The following is a 19,881-nucleotide window of genomic DNA, read 5'->3' on the forward strand; positions in this document are numbered from 1 at the left end:
TGTATAAAAGGAATTGATAAGGTAAGAAGTTGGTTGAAAAAAGAAAAAGACGATTTAAAAAAAAGGGGGGGAGAGAATGTGATCAGGCAGGAGACTAGAACAAAGCCATACACTAGAGATTTAGGTTATATTTTGATCTGTTAGAAGAAACCATATCCCAAAATTTTAAAGAGAGAACAACATATATATATATATATATATATATATATATATATATATATATATATACCAAAAATAAGGGTAACTACTATGAAGGGATAGAATATGACTCTAAAAATTAAAAATAAAAAATATATATTTTTTAAAAAATATTTTTTAAAAAAGGGATTGATAAGATGTTAGTTGTGAAAGGGAAAAGAAAACTTAAAAATAAAATCAACTTTGAAAGACTAAAGAATCATGGTAAAAAAGCCATGAATTCTATGTGCTGTATTCCCCTAGCGCTGGAGTTCTGCCTGTGACCAAGAGTTTCTATCTCTGGCTCCCGACCCCGTGTGGAGTCTCCAAACCCAGCAGATCCCTGCGTTGCGCTCCCACACCGCTCCTCCGGGGGAGGAAGGGGAGTCTCCCCGGCTCTGCCGCTTGTTGGGTCCCTGCTGGAGGAGGAGTGGCCCGACTGTGCCGTGGATCATGGTTTATGGCAACCCTGAGCTGAGAGCCCGCGCCTCGGCTCCGTCTCTGCAGCCGACTTCCCCGCTCCGATACCTGGGAGCTCTGCTGCACTCAGGCACCCCCGGTCTTTCTGTGACCCCGAGGGTCCTGAGACCACTCTGTCCCCTGAGGGTTCCACCCCCCCCACCCCGCTTAGCCACTGGAACAACGTCCCTCAGCGGAACTGACTTCTAAAAGTTCTGATTTTGTGCTCCGCGGCTCTATCAGTTGCCAGAAGCGGCCGACGGAGGCCCCCTCCCCCGCCGTCTATCCTCCCGAATATCGCCTCGGGTTCACTTCTCCGCACGTCCTACCTTCCAGTAAGTGGTTGCTTTTCTGTTCAGAGAGTTGCTGCTATTCTTTTCTTTGATCTCCTGTTGAGTTCGTAGGTGTTCAGAATGGTTTGATCCCAATCTAGCTGAATTCCTGGGACCAGACAAAATTCAGGTCTCCTACTCCTCCGCCATCTTGCTGTTATTTTTGCTTTTAAATAATTAATTATGTTTTTAGGATATTTAAAGAAGAAAAAGTCTTTTAAGTTTAGCTACATAATTACAGTTTCTGGGGCTCTTCATTTCTTTGTGTTGGCCTTGATTTCATCTGGTTTCATTTTCTGTGTAAATAAATAAAAAAATCATTTCATATACTGCAGATGAGTGCAGTGATGAATTCTTTCAGCCTTTGTGCATCTGAAAAGTTTTTATTTTGCCATTGGTTTTGGACGATATTTTCCCTGATTTTAGAATTTAATATTGAAATTTGTGTCTTCCAGTATTTAAAAAAATCTTGCTCCACTGTCTTCTGGCTTTTGTTGTTTCCAATAACAAATATGCTTTCATTTCTTTGTTCCTTTATCATACTCTGTCCTTTCATTCTATGGATGCTCCTAAGATTTTGTTTTCATTAGTTTTAGGCAATTTTATTATGATGTGCCCTGGGGTACTTTTCTTTATGTTTCTTTGATTTAGGTCTCTGTCTTTTCCCTTTCCCCTTCTCCTCCTCCTTCTTTTTAATTTATCTTCCATGTTTCTACTTAACATGTTTAATTTACCCTCTCACTAATTCTTGAACATATGGAACACCATTATAAAAACTGTTTTAGCATCTGTTGTCTGATGCTGTCTTAAAAATGTTGCTTGATATATTTTTATTGTTGTTTCAGGAAGGAGGGTAAGTTCAGTCCTTATTACTCTATCTTTTCATGGGAAGTCCCTGTTTATTATGCTTCCTCAGAGATCTTTGTTGTTAGTATTTGGAGGCTTTTATAAGGTAACTTTTGAGAAAACACATGTTGCTAGGTAGGAGAAATAGCTAGTGACTGTCCCTGGGGCAGGACTGTGTTCAGGCATGCTTGAAGAACCTTCAGGAAGCCAGAGTGCTGCAGTGGAATGAACAAAAGGAGAAAAATAGAGGATGAATTCAGTAGAGTAGTGGGGGGTTAGATTGTGTGCAATTTGGTAGACCTTTGAAAGGACTTCAGGTGTTTTTGAGGATGGGTTTAGAGAGTTTGAGCAGAAGAGTGATATGATAAGACATGTTATCTGACATCATGATTTAAAACAATTAGTCTGATTGTTACACGGAGAATTGAATCTGGAGTTCAGATGAGTGTGGAAACCAGGAGATGGGTGAGGCAACAATTTCAATCATCCATCCATCCATTTGTGAATAACTTATAGAATTTCCACTGCTTCTTTTTTTTATTTTAACACAGTAATTAGCATTTTTATTTATTATATTCATTATTCACATTTAACACAAAATAAAACTGTCAATGGGAAAAACTGTGTGAGAAAGAACAGCAACATTAACTAAAATAACCTGATACTATCACAATATAATTCTGTGGCTTCTAAAAAATGAATTCCAACTCATTGCTTATGTAAGATAGTAAACATCCAGATGTTTTTGCTCTTATGGAGTATTAGAAAGAAAATGTGATTTTCCGTGCTTAATAACGAAATAGCAAAAACAGGGGGAGAATGAATTATTCTTTAAAATCTAAAAATAAAATTTAAGAGTTAAACTTCTCACAACCATCCTGCATTTTCCACAGAAACATCCAGCCAAACAACATAACCTGGGAGAAAATATCAAACACAGAACAATAATTTAAAAAAGAGACAGCAGTAGAAGCAATATAAATGGCAATCCAGAAAATTATAGTATAAAATTCTTATATTCTTATTTGCAAGTTGACAATGAAATCCAAAGCATGTGGATATATTTTTACTTTCCTTCCGGGATGTCAGTTAAGTAATCCTCCATACTTCTTCCTTCATTAAGATTACTTCATTTGTTTAGTAAGCTTTCTGTTCAGTGTAATCTTCGACACTGAATGCATTCGTACTGGGCATATGCAAAACCTTGAGTTCTAATTCCACATTTACCATTATCGATTTGACCTTTCATTTGTGAGTCTGGTTCTTGACCTATTAAGACTGTTAGACATTCTGAATCTCTCAAAACTCTAAACTTTGACTCCATTATTAAGAACTACTGGTTAGAGAAATGATTGTTTTTCTACAAACAACCTGATCTGATAAACATTAGCTTACTACATCAGAAAATATCCAAGAATCAAATGACCAAGATACTAATATAGCCTAACGTGATTACACAGAATTTTTGTATGGTTAACACAAAATTTAGATGAACTAATGTGTTACAAACCATCATAGCGGTGATCCATATCACAGCATGTCCTATATCATAAGCATTTGTTAAAAATCTTGGGACTAACACTTGACTGCTTCCCACTGGGAGGTTCAAGCTTCTCAGAATTCTCGTAAATATCTTTGGTACATATGGATCCCAATCTATGTACCCTATATTATCTGTAGCCAATCGAGCAAAGAGATTTACTAGTTGCCCCTCCCACTGTGGGAGATTTTGCACTGAAACCCAAAGGCCAATTAATTCATCAAACCAAAGTTTAAAACCTTTATGATGAAGTTCTGGAGGAAGGGAGGTAGGAAGAAATATTTCAAAATAAGTGATGGCCTTTTGCATTGTTACATCAAAAGGGCACCTTAAAGGCCGCCATTCTTCTAGCATCTCAGCTGTGGCATCTGCTGGAAAGTATGGTCGGCAGCTTTTCACGAGTGTTTTGAGAACATTTTCTACAGAATTAGGAAACCAATTTAATCCCAGGTGCTCTGTCTTGGAATATAATATTCTTTCCACCATGTCATAAAGTGGTCTCCAAGGTAACTCCAAATCATCTCTTGAAAGAAGTTCCTTTTTCTTTAACAAGTTGATCAAGAGACGGGCAAATCCCTGCATCATGCTGATTTCCAGTTTTGGAATTGATACCAGCTCATACAATAACTTGATAAAAAGAACATGATCTTCTTTGCTAAATTTTCTCCCATAAAGTCGAATATATGTGGAGAGTTCCCTGGTCCAGAAGAGGCCCCCGGGCCACAGCTCTTGAAGCTGCACGGCCCGGCCCAGGTTGCTTTTGATCTGGGCCAGCTGCAAGTCGGACTTGACGTCCAGCCGCTCGGCAGAGGGCAGCAGCTTGTTATAGACGATCTCCTTCTGAGGGACGAAGCCCTGCGGGTCCGGGCCGGGAAGCCCGCCGGGCTCCGGGGGATGCCTGCCGTCTGCCCGCTCGGCCGGCTCCGTGAGCCTTCGAATTTCCACTGCTTCTGAGACATTTTAAGTTTTATTTATTTACCCAGTTGTCAAATAAACTTTGAGTACTTACTGGCTACTGGCACTCCAATAGTGAAAAGACAGTGAAAATATAAGTTGCCTTCTTAGAATTTTCATTCTCATGGAGTAGGCTCGTAATTAATTACTTAACTACAGTTGTGAAGAGTGCTCCAGAGGAGGTTACATGTGCTCTGGGAATATACAATGGGGAATCTGATCTAGCTGGTGGAGGGTTAAAGTTCCAGGGCAGAGAGGGCTTTCTGGGGGGGGAAGGTCCTCACCTCAGCTTAAGGGATGAACTGGAGTTATCTCTTGTAAGAAAGAACATTTGAAACAGATTATGCTTTTTAGAAGTACCTGAAGTCAGTGTAGCATAAAAACAAGGGAATAGGAGGGTCACCAAGTCTGAGAGTATGCAGGGCTTTACAATATATCCTCAGGGTTCCTATGTCACAAAGGCAATGAAAAGCCACTGAAGGATTTTTAAACTGAGCAGCTATGATCAGGTTTTAATTTTAAGAAGATCACTGTGATGACAGTGTGTGGATTAGAGGAAGCAGGAAAACAAGTGGAGTGTTCCTTTAAGAGATTATTGCACAATTTGGGGAAGACAGTATTAGTTTGGACCAGGGCTGTGTTGGGAACACGGAGGCTGCCGAAGGGAAGGTGTTGCTCTTATGGAGCACACAGTTTAGTGGAGGAAATAGGTGCACACACCAGCAATTCCCCTACAGCATGGCCAGTATGACACGGAAGGACAGAAGGAAAACAGGCAACACAGATGGGGCTTCAGAGAAGGCTTTCTGGAAAAGGGGATGCAGGAGCCTGGAGGATGAATAAGTCAGTTGAAGACGTGGCCAGAAGTAGCTCAGACAGAAAGAATCTTCATTTTTTTGGTGAATAAATTAGCACTGCCTCCCTTTTAGTCCCAGATGTTAGGGCGCACATCTGCACTGACATTTGGGACTTTTTCCAATGGGAATGAAATAAGTGAAGTTTTAGAGTTTTCATAACAAATCTGAAAGTGAGGTTGGGGATATCGTATTATCATGAAAGTCACAGAGGAGGGCATTGGAATTCAGGGAAGTTAATTGATTTGCCCAACCCCACAAAGAATAGGGTGCTGTGACCATCCATAACTTCCGCCTCTTTTCTGTATCCCAAGGTTTGCTGTGTTGTCTTGTGCCATCTGGGTCAGATCAAGCCCTGCTCTTCTCAGGCTCACAGATTATTTGCTATGGTGTCCTTAAAAGTTGTTCTGTTCTTGCTTTGGATAAACCTTTACAGCTCCTATTTCTAAGGTAATACTTCTGAAATTTTGTCTGATTAGGAGAAGATGTTGGTCAAAGAGTATAAACTTCCAGTGAAAAGGTGAATTAGTTCTGGGGATCTAATGCACAGCATTGTGATTATAGCTAGCAATACTGTATTACATACTTACAAGTTGCCAAGACAGTAAGTCTTAAATGTTCTCCTGCTTCTCCTTCTCCCACTCCCCCTGCTTGTGTTCCCTCTCTCACTGTCTCTCTCTCTCTGTGTCAAATAAATAAATAAAAATCTTTAAAAAAATATGATTAAAAATATGATTAAATGTTCTCACTACAAAAAATAAATGGTAATTATGGGACATAATGAACGCTTTGGTGGTAACCATATTGCAATATATAAGTGTATCAAATAAACACATTGCAAACCTTGTACTTACACAATGTTACATATCACTCATATCTCAATAAAACTGGTGAAAAAAGGGAAAAAATCTGAAAGTCATTTATTATCTCACAAGTCACTCAGTCTTGTTGGAGTCAACACGGAATGAAAAAATGTTTTTCATGAATTAAGAGTGACCACACCCACATCACCACTTCACTTTCTTTGATTGTAACCGTGGCATAATTAACAAAGTCTATTATGGTATTCAATTTTATCAACTTTCTGTTATTGGGGAGCAGTTTTTTCTTTCTGGGAATTCTCCATGGTTACATTTAGTCCCAGTTGTCTTCCTTGACTCCAGCCAGCATGCATGGGGTCCATTTCAACCTGTTGATAGTGTCCCAGGGCCAGCTCCAGGAAAAACTGTAAAGTGATTTCCCATCCCACTTTTTCCTTTTCTGATGAGGCTATCCCATCTGGCTCCTACTATTCTCAAGTTATCCAGGTTCTTCTAGTCAGGAGGAAAATATCTGAAAAAATAACTATGATCTTGGTGTGAGTTACTTAATGTATTTAGCCTCACAGGAATGTTTTAGAAGAGACCCAGAGAGAGAGAGGAACCCAGAGAAAGGAAAGACAGAGGAAGGTGCCTTGTGGCATGGGGAGTGGGAGGCATTTTCAGTGGTGTTGGCCAGGAGGGCAGTCTCACACACAGGCATTCATGGAGTTGGCCCTGGGTACATGTTCAGGAATGCAAACTCATTTTAAAATTAGCATTAGCAAGGCAAAGTAAAACCAGCTGCCAAAAGTTCATTTACTACATCCCAAGGTAAAGTAGAAATAAACGGTTTCCTTCTTAATACTTTTTTTCTTTGTTTAAGCCATAGTGCCACACCAACATTGCTGTTTCTAATGCTATAAATCCATAAATCCATGTGTCAATGACAGTAAAGTCCCATTACTGAGGCCATGGTTAGGTCTCTCTGTCACCAGAGCATTTGGGTGAAGATGAACTTCCACTGTCCCCTTCAGACTTGGATTAGCCCTTTGTGAGTGAGGGGAAAAGGGCTCTTTGGTACAGTGCCTGGTGTGAGTATCACTTAATCACTTAACATTTGGGTTGAGTTTTAGCCCCTTTGTGTTAGGCTGGGTTCAATTTTGTAACCTTTAAAACAACGAGCTGAATAAAGAGATTGCTAAGAACTCCTTTATCCTAATCTCCTTCCATTTTATGGATGCAATGTTCCCTCCCTCACACTGACATGCTGAACACTACCAGCTAAAACCTGGTGATCTGAAGCAGTCTTGAACCTCTTCTAAATTGGATGAGAGACTAAGAACACAGGTGGGAGCTGGGTGCCCCTGATGGAGACACACAGCATCTAGTCTTGGTGCCCCATGGTTGTCATGTCTGTGTGTCCTGATATGAGCAGACTGACACTAATTCTGAATAGCATTCTGTAGCCGGTTATTAGTAGAGCCTAAGTTCTATTATAAGAAATGCTTTAGGTTTAAAAATGACACCCTTTAAATTATGCCAGATTTAAAGTGTTTTTTAAAAGAAGAGTAAAATGTGGACGCCTGGGTGGCTTAGTCGGTTGAGCGTCTGCCTTCGGCTCAGGTCATGATCCCAGGGTCTTGGGATCGAGTCCCGCATCGGGCTCCCTGGTCAGCAGGGAGTCTGCTCCTCCCTCTGGCTGGCACTCCCACCCCCGCTTGTGCTCTCTCTCTCTCCCTCTCTCTCTGACAAATAAATAAATGAAATCTTTAAAAAAAAGAAGAGTAAAATGTCAAAGTAGGTGTTCCTGTAACTCTTTTTCTGCTCAAACAACTGCAGATATTTAGGGTGATGCTAATTTTCCACTGGGAATATTGGTGCTGCTTCTGTCCCTGTCTTCCTCACTGCCGCACATTTGGATGGGTCTCATTCTGATCACTCTAAGCTAGTGCTTTATCCACCTTGTCAAACTGAAGCCCTCTTAGTGGATGCTTGTGATTACCTAGGAAAACTGGAGGTTGACACAGCCAGCCCTGGACCTCGCTGTGATGTCATCCTTTGGTGTTGGGGAGTGGGCCCTGCTGTCCCTCTCTTTGTCCCCTTTCTTCTATGGAGATAGTACCTCCCACCCTTAGGCACAGCACATCAAGACATGCTTGTGTGGGAGAGTTTCTAGCAATATATGACTTTGCTACACTCAGTTCTGCCTCAGATTGTGGAGTAAGGCTTTTTCCTTCAAACTATTTCTGGCATAAATAGACGGGATGAAAGAGAGTGAGGTGACAACGTCTTTCATATTGACTCTTCCAAAGTAATGTAGGCTTCCATTTCCTCCTTTGTAAATGGGATCATAGGAGTACAGACGGTTCCCAATTGACAAGGTTATGACTTAAAATTTTGTGACTTTATGATGGTGCGAAAGTGATACCATTCAGTAACAACCAAACTTCAAATTTTGAATTCGATATATGGTCTGAACCTTTCATGACACTGGGCAGTGGCAGCGAGCCTCTGCTCCCAGGCAGCCATATGAACCTGAGGGTGAACAACGGACACACAGCCATTCTGTTCGTCACTCTCAGGGCGCTATTCAATCAGTTACATGAGATATTCAGCACTTTATTATAACATAGGCTTTGTGTTAGATGATTTTGCCCGACTGTAGGCTAATGTAAGTGTCGTGAAAACATTTGAGGCAGGTGAGGCTAAGCTGTTTGATAAGTTAAGGGTATTAAATGCATTTTCTACTTATGATGCTTTCCATTTATGATGCTTTTATTCAGACGTAAGTCAAGGAAGGTATGTACCCATGTCAGGGTTGTTGTGCAGATTTAAAATGCAGATGTCTGTCCTGCAACTGTAGAGCCTGGCAGGTGTGCACTTAGGAGGGATGATCAATGACTGCCATTGCCACTGCTGAGATTGTTGTATTGTTTTAGGTTCTTTAGAGAAGGGCTCCGAATAGCACCCACCCACATTGGCTGCCTCCCTATGAGGCTCTGAGAACCAGAGAAGCCTGGGTAAAGACCTCCCAGTTTTCTCATCTTTTATTTATTTATTTATTTATTTATTTATTTATTTAGATGTAGTGTTCCATGATTCATTGTTTGCATATAGCACCCATTGCTCCATTCAATACGTGCCCTCTTTAATACCCATCACCAGGTTAACCCATCCCCCCACCCCCTCCCCTCTAGAACCCTCAGTTTGTTTCTCAGAGTCCACAGTCTCTCATGGTTCATCTCCCCCTCTGATTTCCCCCCCTTCGTTTTTCCCTTCCTACTATCTTCTTCTTCTTCTTCTTTTTTAAACATATAATGTATTTTTTGTTTCAGAGGTACAGGTCTGTGATTCATCAGTCTTACACAATTCACAGCGCTCACCATAGCACATACCCTCCCCAATGTCTATCACCCAGCCACCCCATCCCTCCCTCTCATCTTTTAGTGTTGCTAATGATACCTGATTCATACATGAAAATTGAATACTCTGTGTAAACTGTTCAGCAGCATAAGGTATAATTACTTAACTAGTGCAGGGCTAGTTACTACAAAGTGACAGCCGGATCAAAAAGCTAGGTTTTGTTGTTGTTGTTGTTGTTGTTGTTGTTGTTGTTTTTCTTCTCTCTTGTTCCTAAAGACCTTGGAAGCTCAGTTTCCTGGACCGCATGCAGTTTCCAGTTAACCCAGAAGCAGAAATTCCTACTGTTTGTAGATTTGAGGTCTGTATCATAAAATTGTAGGCAGATGATCTTCTAACACAGCATAGACTTTCTGTGCAAATATGACATTATTTTGAAAATTGGTCTTAGGCCTGGGAAGGGCAAGTTGAAGTTTTCCCCCAATCTTCTCTTTTGCATGCCTGGATCATCCATTCAGGCAGATGGGTTCACCTAACAGCTCCTGATTATCATCAACTGAATAAACAGTCTTGTATCCTTGTGCTAAAGGGCTTCATTCTAAAATGTCCCCTGCATTTCTAAAGTCCCAGTTATGGTACTTAGTGTTGCTGAAATTACTGTTCGTTATAGATGGATTTTTTTCCCCAGAGGGGGAAAAAATCAGTCACTGAAGGGAAAAGAAGGGCTAGGGAGGTACTAACATGGGATGAATTGGTAGCCCTAAAGATTTGGGAAATACTCCTTCAAGAATTGACTCAACATGATTCCTAGTGGGTGGACAAGTGAATCAGATTTGCTGTGATGGAGGAATAGTGTCAGAGAGCTTCAGACGCTGCTGGGAGTTGGGGACACGTTATGTCTCCAGTTCAGGGTTGTTGGGTATGTGGGCACAGCTCAGCCCCCTGCCTGCCCGAGGTGTGCTTTCTGCATTGTGGTTCTGAGGCAAGCAACCAGGAGGTATCACTTACCAGTCTCCACGATCTTCCTGATTGCATCCTCTCTCCTCCCCTAGGGAGTATCTACATTTTGGCCAAACATTAGGAACTTAATATTTAATGTTAAAAGAGAAACTGTTTAGAAAGTCTAGGAACCTCTCATGTGCCTCGTGGCAATTATGAGATCCCTGGGCCCCCCTTAAACAAAGAGCTTTGTTCTTTTAAAGCAATTACCAGAAGTAAAAAAGCAATAATGCCAGTAAAACTTTTAAAAGACACGTCTGCAGAAACATTTGAGTTCAGGCTGTCTGTGGGTAGCTGGAGAGCTAGCCGTGACCCCGGAAGAACCTGTCATCCAGAGTGTCTGCAAATTCCGTGTCCCTACAGCCATCATTCTTTGAAAGCCCATCCATGGTTGGTGGACATGTTAGCACTTAGCTAACATCTGGGTGGAATAGAAGACATTGCATCAGCACTGGGTATAGGTATAGGGAGGGAATAACTGCATCTTGAAGTTATTTGTTGACCGCTCTGCTAGCATCTTTGGTAGCAAGCTATAATTAGATTAGATTAGATTAATTATTGGACTAGATTAGATTAGTGATTCAGTCAACTAAAAATGGCTAAGCATTATGAAATAATTTTGTTCATGAATGGCCCTTTATTTGTTGGGGAAAAAAATCTCAGGTCCTGAAATTCACAGGATCTGTGTCATCTGGTCCACGTGGCCTTTTTAGCTTCACCTACACCAGCTACTTCCAGTAAGCCACACCTGTGGAAGCTCTACCCCTCCTCACCTTGCTGTGCTGGTTCTTCAGCCTGGAGCGCCTTTCTCAATGCCTGTGAGTGTCTGGTGGCCACTGTAGGAGCAAAGGGCTGCAGAGACAGCAGGGGAGGTCGTTCCAAAAGGCAGCCTATCCTTGTCTTCAGAGATTGCTCATCGGACTTTTTTTCTCCTGGAGAAATCTGCTTCCCAGGACCTGGCTCCTCTTGCAGGTTCTGTTCTCCCTGCAGAAGGCTTGTTCCTGCCTCCCTCCCCATGCTCCATGCTAACTTCAAAGCACTTTCTTCAAAGCTCCTTTTTCTCCCTTTTCCCCTCTCTCACCTAAGACAGGTTCCAGACTAAATGCACGGTCTTTGCCAAGAATCCCTTTTGGATAAGAGCAGGAAATCTCTCTTTCTCTCTTATTTTTATTGACACGATCAGAATCTATGTATGTGTCTGGGGGGTAGGTGTTTTAAAAAGTATTAAAATTTTACAAGTCCTCTGCACATTTCTTTTTATCCCTCTGAATACATGATTCATTTACCTTAGTTAGAAAGTGAGATAATACCTTACTAGTATTTCTATATTTTCCTGTCTTCAGATAATATAAAGATCTTTCCATGTTAGTACCTGTAGATTAACTAAGTTCTTTTCCAGTTTTGTACATAATGATATATTGTGAATTTATTGCTGATTATGACAATTTCCCTACTGATGGAACTATTGGGCCGAAGCGTATATTCTATCAAAATATTTTAATCATTTAAAAACACTTCTACATTTAGATAAAAAGTACTTTCTATAGAAAGTCAGAATCTTATTTTTTAAAAAAAGAACTCTACCTTTTGAAGTATACCAGTCCCAGGAAGACACGGAGTAGCTTTGTTTTGTACAATAATCAAGTCTCATTTCCAGTGTGTTTTTATTCAGTTTCAACTGAATACAAACTGTGTACCAAGCACTGCCAGGCACTGGGGACATACAGAGATGAATGAGTCTCTGCCCTGAAGGGCACTCGACAACCTAGACCACTAGTTAATACAAGGTGAGGGAGACAAGTACTACTGTTTTCTAAAGAAGGAATGATTGCTTTTGGCTAGTGGGCCAGTCATGGGGACAGATCTCAGACTAGAGGGGTGACACTGGAACCTGGGGAGATCCAGTCCCCAAACCAGAGCCCTGCTTTCGCTGGAGGAGGCTGTCCACTTCCTGCTCCTGAGGCAACATTCTCTCATCTGTATTCGACATGTTTAAGGAACATCAAGGGGGAGCAGTAGGTTCTTAGTACTGCTGAAGGATTTGACAAAAGTTAGACATTTCAAATTGCCTTTAAAAGGTATAAAAAGAATGTCCCGGGAACATATGGTTGCCTAGATATTGGGGATGCCACTTACCTACTTTCTGAGCTTCAATGTTTTTCTCTGTAAAATGGTGACGATAGGTCTCCTTCATGCTGTTATTGTGAGAATTAGGACAAATCTATGCAATAGGTTTAGCAACATGCCTCAATCCCACCTGAGTAGGTACTCAGCAACATTACCTATTATTACATGGGTATAGACAGTATAGGGACATGTTATATTATTATTCCATTGCTATGACACTAAGAATAAGAAATTTGGCTCAAAGATTCATTGTGCCCACTAATAAGTTGTAAAGCCAGTAAGGTAACCAGGTTTTCTGACATCACATTACCTACTTGGGCTGACATGCTGTGCTTCCTTCTGGCAAATGCTCTCCAAAAGGACATTGCGCCACATCTTACCTCCCTGGAAAGCCACTGGATACTTATTTATTAGAACTATATAGAAAGAAATTGCAGTCTAAAAAGTAGGTTTCTTCCAAAATGTGCATCTCAAATGTTTATTTTTAATGTAAAAATCCAAAATATATTATTAAATGGGTAGAACTGGATGTTTTAAAGAAACATTGAATGTTTAAGGAAATGTCTCCAAAATTAAAAATCCCTTCACTCTACATGTCATTTGTGTATTTCCATATTTCTGCAAGTCTCTTCTTTATTCAATTTTAAAATTAAATTCCCTTAAAAAACTACAAGAATAGCACATGCCTAAAAGGAGAGAAATAGTTCACAAGATCAGCCTGACAACATCCCCTCCCTCCACCCACATCAAGATAACAGTCATGTATGTGTTCTTCTGCACTTTCCTTCCAGCTCAGAGGTAATTTTTAATTGTTTTTACAAGAATGGTCTATATATACTTTTTACAAGAATAGACTATTTAACCTTAAAAATAAAACAGTCTGTTATTTCACTAGCAAAAAATAGGTTTATTTGGGAATAACAAAGAATTGCAATTCAGGACAATCAAGCTACAGCAAAGACCAGAGGCTGGTCCAACTAACAAAGCAGAACATTATTTTATGGAGAAGAAGGAGAAAGTTGGGAGGGGATGTTTTGAATGAAAGTCCACTGGAGAGAAGCAAGAGTTCAGGGTGATGATGGTTTCTCATTGGCTGAGTTGCAGGGGTAGTTGATTTCTTATAGGAGATGCAGTGTCTATCTTTCCATCTTTCCCCAGTGTTGGGGCCTGATATTGATGATTCTTTCCTGTTGATGATTCCTCTGTTGGGTTCTGTAATTGACATGAAGTGTAGGGATCCCTCTTCTATCCTCCTCTTCTAGCTTCCCCAGTCCACTTTAGTGAGGTTTCCCTTTAATACTTTTCATTATATACACATTTTAGATTTTTCTTTTTAACTTGCCATCACAATACTGTAATAAGCATTTCTGATTTATCAGTACATAGTGGTATTTTTGTTTCCATTGGACAGATTTCTAAAAATGGACTGAAGGTTATACATAGTTTTTTGTTTTTTTTTGTTTTTTTTTTGCTGAAAATCACACTCTGGCAAATGGCTTAGCAGAACAAGTTATGGTCTCTTATGATAGTAATTGTGCAACTACATGGTTTTTAACATTGTTTTAATTAATAACTATATCCATTTTCATATTCTGCTATTTCTTACTTCACATTACCTTGTGTACCCTTGTTTATATCTTCCTAACCTTCATATTTATGAGTTTTTAATGACTTCATATCCTTTCTTTTAGGAAATGGTACAGTAAAGGCTGATGATTCCTCAGCTATTAGGCAGAATGGGTAAGGAAGCTAATGGACCCTTTGTGAAGAATAGAGAATAGAATAGAATGGATGGGTTGGCTGAAGAGATAGAGAAGATAAACCCCACAATGCTATTTCAATAACACAAAGTACTTGAGCATGTTCTGTCTGTTTTGAACAGGAGACTGTGAACATTTTGGTGTATGTTTTATTGATAGACGAGTGTTGGTCTTTCAATATGTAAGCAGAATTGAAATTAGAGAAAGGATTAAGAAATTTTGATTTTCCAGTTGTCACACTTGTAGCACATTAGAGAGTTGGTTCCCGTTCTGACATCTTCCAGGTGTTTCTTTGTCTCCAAATTGAGCCACTGAGGGCTTCAAAGAGGCTCATTCAAAGTGAATATCTGACTGACAATATGGACTAATGCTATTGTTTTCTTCTTCTGTTGTCAAATCACATAGTCATTAAAAAAACTGCACACTCAAATGCTGGAGAAAAATGTTTGTTTGCTTGGTAGCTTTTGTTTGCTTGTTAGAATGTCCATATTACACTGATTTCATCATTCCTGAGGGCAACTAAAACCTGACCAAATGTAATTTCACTGCTCAGATCTTGGAAGGCGATGTGGGATTGGAATGTTGAGTCTTTGCCTTTGGTTTCTGAGGTCCATTTCCCAAAAACGATATGGTGAAAATAAAGTTGTATACTTTATTTTTCCAGAAAGCACTGGGTAAGTATTATATAAAATATAGTCTTGGTATAAGATCTTCATGTTTCAGGAGGTGGCTCAGTTATCTCCTTATAATGACATCAACAAATGTCATAAGCTAGCTGTTTGACATGGGGGGCTAACAGTTGCTCCCCAGGGTGCTTGAGTCCTCTCTGGTTGCATGGGAGATGGGGTGCAAGTCTAGAGAGGACAAGGGTCAAGTCCTTGATACACATGTATGAAGGTCCTGATGACCTGTCATTAAGGAGTCCATGGGACACTGAAAGTTAAGATTGGCATCAGGAAAAATATTGTGACTTAAGGAGAGCTTCTATAAGACAAAAAAGTGAAATTCTTTTAAGTCAGTATAGATGAGATGTAATACTTAGGAAGGTGCTAGATTGAAGCAACGCATGGTACCTTTGGAAAATCATAGAAATACCAATTGAAAATGGGGAAACACTGAAGAATTTCTTCCTGGTGAGGCCACATGGACCTTGGAATTATGTGTATCTGGCTGCACTAACAGTGTTATCTAAATCACCTGCAGTACTTGTGATTCTTGCCCAGACCTAGTGAATCGGGATCTCTGGAGGACGGTCCCAGATAACTTAATTTTTTAACAAGTTGTCCAGGTGACTTTTAAACATAGCCAAATCTTTTGAAAATCTATTATGTGGCAGATACTGTTTTAAGGGCTTTGCATTCATTATCTCAACTTAGAATGTAACACCACTCTACAAGCTTTGTATTATCATCCATACTTTCTAGCGGAGGAAGCTGAGGCTTAGAGAGAACGTTGAACTTGGCCATGGTCACACAGTGGGTGACAGAGTAGGGACGTGACACATGCAGTCTAACTTTTGAATCCATGCTCTCGAGCACCACTCAGCTTTTATGTCCTTTATACTTTGGAAACCACTAAACAAACAAATTCTCTGCATGACAGTTTCATCATCTGTAAAATGGATATAAACTTACCTGAAGAGTAAAGTCTATAATATTAAATCCTGATGATGAAGAGAAGTCCAGCAACACTACTTCCTTAGACTATGAAGATTTATCTCTGCTTATGCAAGATTCTAAATTTGTTGCTTGCATTTATAGACAAACTTCAATCTTGGGAATGTGTGGGAATAGAGATAATGGAGGCAATTATTATTTTATATTATTGTATAGCATGCTTTCTTTTTTCATAGCTTTATTGAGATAATAGACAAATACAATTTTATAAATTTGATATGTACCACATGGTGACTTAGTATAGGTATATACTGTGAAATGATGACCACAGTGAAGTTAGTTAACACATTCATCACCTTCATAGTTACCACTTTTTTTCTGTGTGTGAGAACATTTAGAATCTACTCTCTTAGCAAATTTCAAGTATGCAGCAAGGTATTTTTAACTATAGTCACCATGCTGTACATTAGATTCCTGGAACTTATTCATCTTACATAGCTGAAAGTGTATACCTTTGACCAACAGCTTCCTCCACCTCGGCACCTCCACCCCAGCCCCTGGCAACCACCACTCTACTTTCTGTATTTGAGAGTTTGACTTTCTAAAGATTAATATACTGTTTATTTTTCTCTGTCAGACTTATTTCATTCAACATAATGCTCTCAAGTTTCACCCACATTGTTGTTGATGGGCAGAGTTTCCTGTTCATTGCAGCATTATTCACAACAGACAAGACACAGAAACAACCTAAGTGTCCATCGATGCATGAATGGATGAAGAAGATTTGGCATATATACTCAGTGGAATATTATTCAGCCATAAAAGAAGGAAATGCTGACATTTGCAATACCATAGATGGAACTTAAGGGCATTATGCTAAGTAAGTAAGTCAGACAGGGAAGACACTGGATGGCATACTTTCTGAGCTAGCTCCTGGGCTGAGTGATTTCACTGTGGCTAAAAGATCTGGATCCCTTCCAATCTGGAAATTTTTGTTTTCCTTTTTTTTTTAATTTAATTTTATTATGTTAGTCATCATACAATACATCATTAGTTTTTGATGTGGTGATCCACGATTCATTGTTTTCGTATAACACCCAGTCTGTTTTCCTTTTTTTTTTAAATGTTTCTCTTTTAAAATTTTTTTAACCTGATAAAGATGAAATGTTCTCTTCTTGAGGTTATGTGTTTAAAGGTCATCCAGCCCAAACACAAGCATCTGCATAACCAGTAATAAGTGATTCACCCCTTTGTCTGTATGAGGAAATTTGACTAGTGACCTACTCTCCTTTGGAAAATACATGTTACTTGTGGGCCTCTCCTTATTGTCCTGGCGAAGATAACTTGCCAGGAGACTGGTGTCCTGACTTTTTCCCTTTTCATAGGATAAAGAGAATTATTTGGTTTTATAATTAAAATCTTTTTTTAAAGGTGACTATCTTTTAAAATTTAAGAGCAGAAACTTAATTCAAAAATACACTTACAAATTTATTGCCTGTTGCTGAGGCTAAATATGACCTTTTATCCTTTTATTAGTTATTTTGCTGAAGAATTTGAATACCTCTCAAGACTGTTCTTTCCAGTACCATGGATGACTCATGTGAAATCGAGAGTGGTAGCTTTGGGTTATGACTGCCCTGGGGCACAGCTGTGACCTATATTTTTAGGTTAGTTGTCTGTGCAGCTCACTTTCACTAATAAAGTCTCATGAGGTATTAAGATGATGTGAATTGATAAAATCCACAAACTGACTTTTGCTAGGAGTTTCAATATCTCCTAGAAAAATGTTTCTAGTATGACCAATATGTAGGCAGAATAAGCAGTCCCTCTTGTCCATCTTTGGAAGACAAATTATCTGTGCCAGTAGAGATGGAAATATTTTGTGACATTGGTGAAGTCAGGCTGGTTGAAAGAGGAGGAAGGGGTAGGAGAAAGAATCTGCTAGACTGATAACTCAAGAACAAACTATTCATTCCTGAATAATCCAGTTCATGTCATGAAAGTCTGCCAGAAAAGGGTAAAAATGTTGATATTTATTCAACAAATATTTATGAAGCACCTACTATGTGCCAGGTCTTGGGCTTGGCATTGTGGATTCAGTACAGAAAACAATAAGACCACGCATGGTTCCTACTTCCCTGGAGCTCCAGGTCTTGGGACAAATATAGAAGAACAGCTTTGGCAGACACTGCCAGGGAAGGGCAAGGGGAGCCATAAATGCAGAGTGAATAAACCTGACCTAGAAGGGTGTTCAGGAAAGATTTTCTTGTTGGAGTCTTGTTTCAGCTGAGAACTGAAGGAGAAATAGGATTTAACTTGTCAAAGGGTGGGGAATATCTGTAAGCCAAGGGAAAATATATTCAGAAGCCTGGGGGTAGTGGTGGTGGCAGGGATGGGGAAAAGAATAGTATGTTTGGAGAACTGAATGCAGCTGGACATCCTGGGGGTGTGGCTGGGACTTGGTGGTGCAGCTGGTGCTTGGAAACCCCGGGGATGCTGTTGGCCCTTGGGCATATACCTTGGGGTATAGCTTGGGCATCTTTGGGGACATGGTAGGAATTAAGCTAATGGTTTTGGTAGGGGCAGACCAGGAAAAGCCTGGTCAGCTTTGAAAAGGGGGCTGAAGTTAGCTATGGAAGGGTTTTAGGCAGAAGGGGATATAATCAGATTTGCATTTGGCAAAGACCTTTCTATCCACCATGTGAAGAAAAAAATGTAGGAAGGCAGGCTAGGTGTGTGGAGACAAGCTGGAAGGTGGTGGCACAGGCAGCTAGTAGGCATGGTTTCTGATTGAGGATGGGGTGGCGGTGGAGGCTGAGACCCAGGAAGGAAACCACCCCCTTGTCTTGGAGATGAACACCTATGGCAAGTGAGAGAGAGGGCTGCAGGTTGACTCCCAGATTTTGATCTTCTCCAGGTGGTTAGATGGTGGTTTTATTCACTCATTTAGGAACCACTGGGAGAGGATGAGGTTTTTTTTCTGGAAATATTGTGAATTTAGATGTATATAATATTAACTTTGAATAGTTTTGATATCATAATAGAGACATCTGAAGGCAATTGCTTAGAAAAGCCATTGAAATTGGACTTAGGAATTTAGGAGTCATTGTATAGCCATGGGGACTGAGAGAGTGTGGAATGAATGAACTTTAAGTGAACTTTGAGAAATTGCAGCCTTTAATGACTGGGTGGAGGAGGATGAGCCAGCAAAGAAGACTGAGAGGAAAATGTAAGAGGAAAACCAAGAGAATATAGTTTTCCTGGAAACCAAAAGAAGGTGGTGTTTCAAGAAGGAGAGAATAATACTCAAAGGTGCCAAATGCTACAGACGGTCGAATAAGATGGGGACTGATCAGATTCCACTGGATTTAGCACCATGGAGATTCTTGGTAACCTCAGGAAGATTAACCTCAGAAATTAAAGTAAAATCCAAGTGCAGGGACACTTTTTGCCCAATATAAAATATAACAATAGCTTTAGAGCACTAAGTGTAAGTTTAAATCAGAAATACTGTGGCCTGGCAGTTTCCATAAAGAGTTATGCCATATGAATATTTTTGTGGAGATTCATAGCATTTTGGACAAACAGTAGTGTTGGGAAGAAAGGTAATACATCTAAGTGGGGAGAAAAAGAGTAACCCGAAGACCTGCATGCTAATCTTTGATCCTTCTTTAGCCAACTGTAACTAACTCACCTTCATCAGATCCACTTACTGTCTGAGTGGCAGCAGCTCTTGTATATCAGAGGCTTCAGGTTATGAAATAATTCCTAGAGACCCTTAAGTACCAGTGGGGGTTCTCTCCCATGGGGACATAGGGGCAATGAGCAAAAGTTCCATTCTGCTGCTGGATCTACACTATATTGGGGGGTAATTTACTCAGCTTCTCTGGGTTTCAGCTTTTCACTTGAAAGCTGGGCTGCTTTAGGTTGTTTTCTCCCCACTAAGCCATTTGTAGTTCTAAAATTGCAATAATTAGGTTCATCAAAGTGAACCTCTAATTTTGTCTGCTCAATTAAGCTAGTTAAGCATTTGCTATAATATTTTCATCACTGGATG

The 19,881-nt window shown here is 40.0% G+C and overlaps 1 protein-coding gene across 1 annotated transcript; it reads right to left on the bottom strand.

Moving 5' to 3' along the window:
• Positions 1-2,467: 2,467 nt before the first annotated feature.
• On the bottom strand, positions 2,468-11,338 carry LOC112817878 (proteasome activator complex subunit 4-like). Its single transcript, XM_025865186.2, has 3 exons — positions 11,095-11,338; positions 3,325-4,304; positions 2,468-2,731 (listed from the first exon to the last, which is right to left on the bottom strand). Exons 1-3 carry the CDS (start codon positions 11,336-11,338, stop codon positions 2,666-2,668), a joined length of 1,290 nt encoding a protein of 429 aa, XP_025720971.1. The 3' UTR covers positions 2,468-2,665.
• Positions 11,339-19,881: the final 8,543 nt, after the last annotated feature.

This window comes from Callorhinus ursinus, unplaced genomic scaffold (genome assembly GCF_003265705.2).
Source record: "Callorhinus ursinus isolate GAN/ISIS: 27379988/994484 unplaced genomic scaffold, GSC_fseal_2.0 scaffold86, whole genome shotgun sequence".
Lineage (NCBI taxonomy): Eukaryota > Metazoa > Chordata > Mammalia > Carnivora > Otariidae > Callorhinus > Callorhinus ursinus.

Excerpts from the sequence above, each read along its gene's own strand:
- LOC112817878 (XM_025865186.2), bottom strand. The coding sequence starts at position 11,338 with ATGGGGAGGGAGGCAGGAACAAGCCTTCTGCAGGGAGAACAGAACCTG. Across the intron at positions 4,305-11,094 it reads TGAAGAACCAGCACAGCAAG|AAGCAGTGGAAATTCGAAGG; the intron begins GTGAGGAGGGGT and ends AAAATGTCTCAG. Across the intron at positions 2,732-3,324 it reads TATGGATCACCGCTATGATG|GTTATGTTGTTTGGCTGGAT; the intron begins GTTTGTAACACA and ends ATTTTCTCCCAG.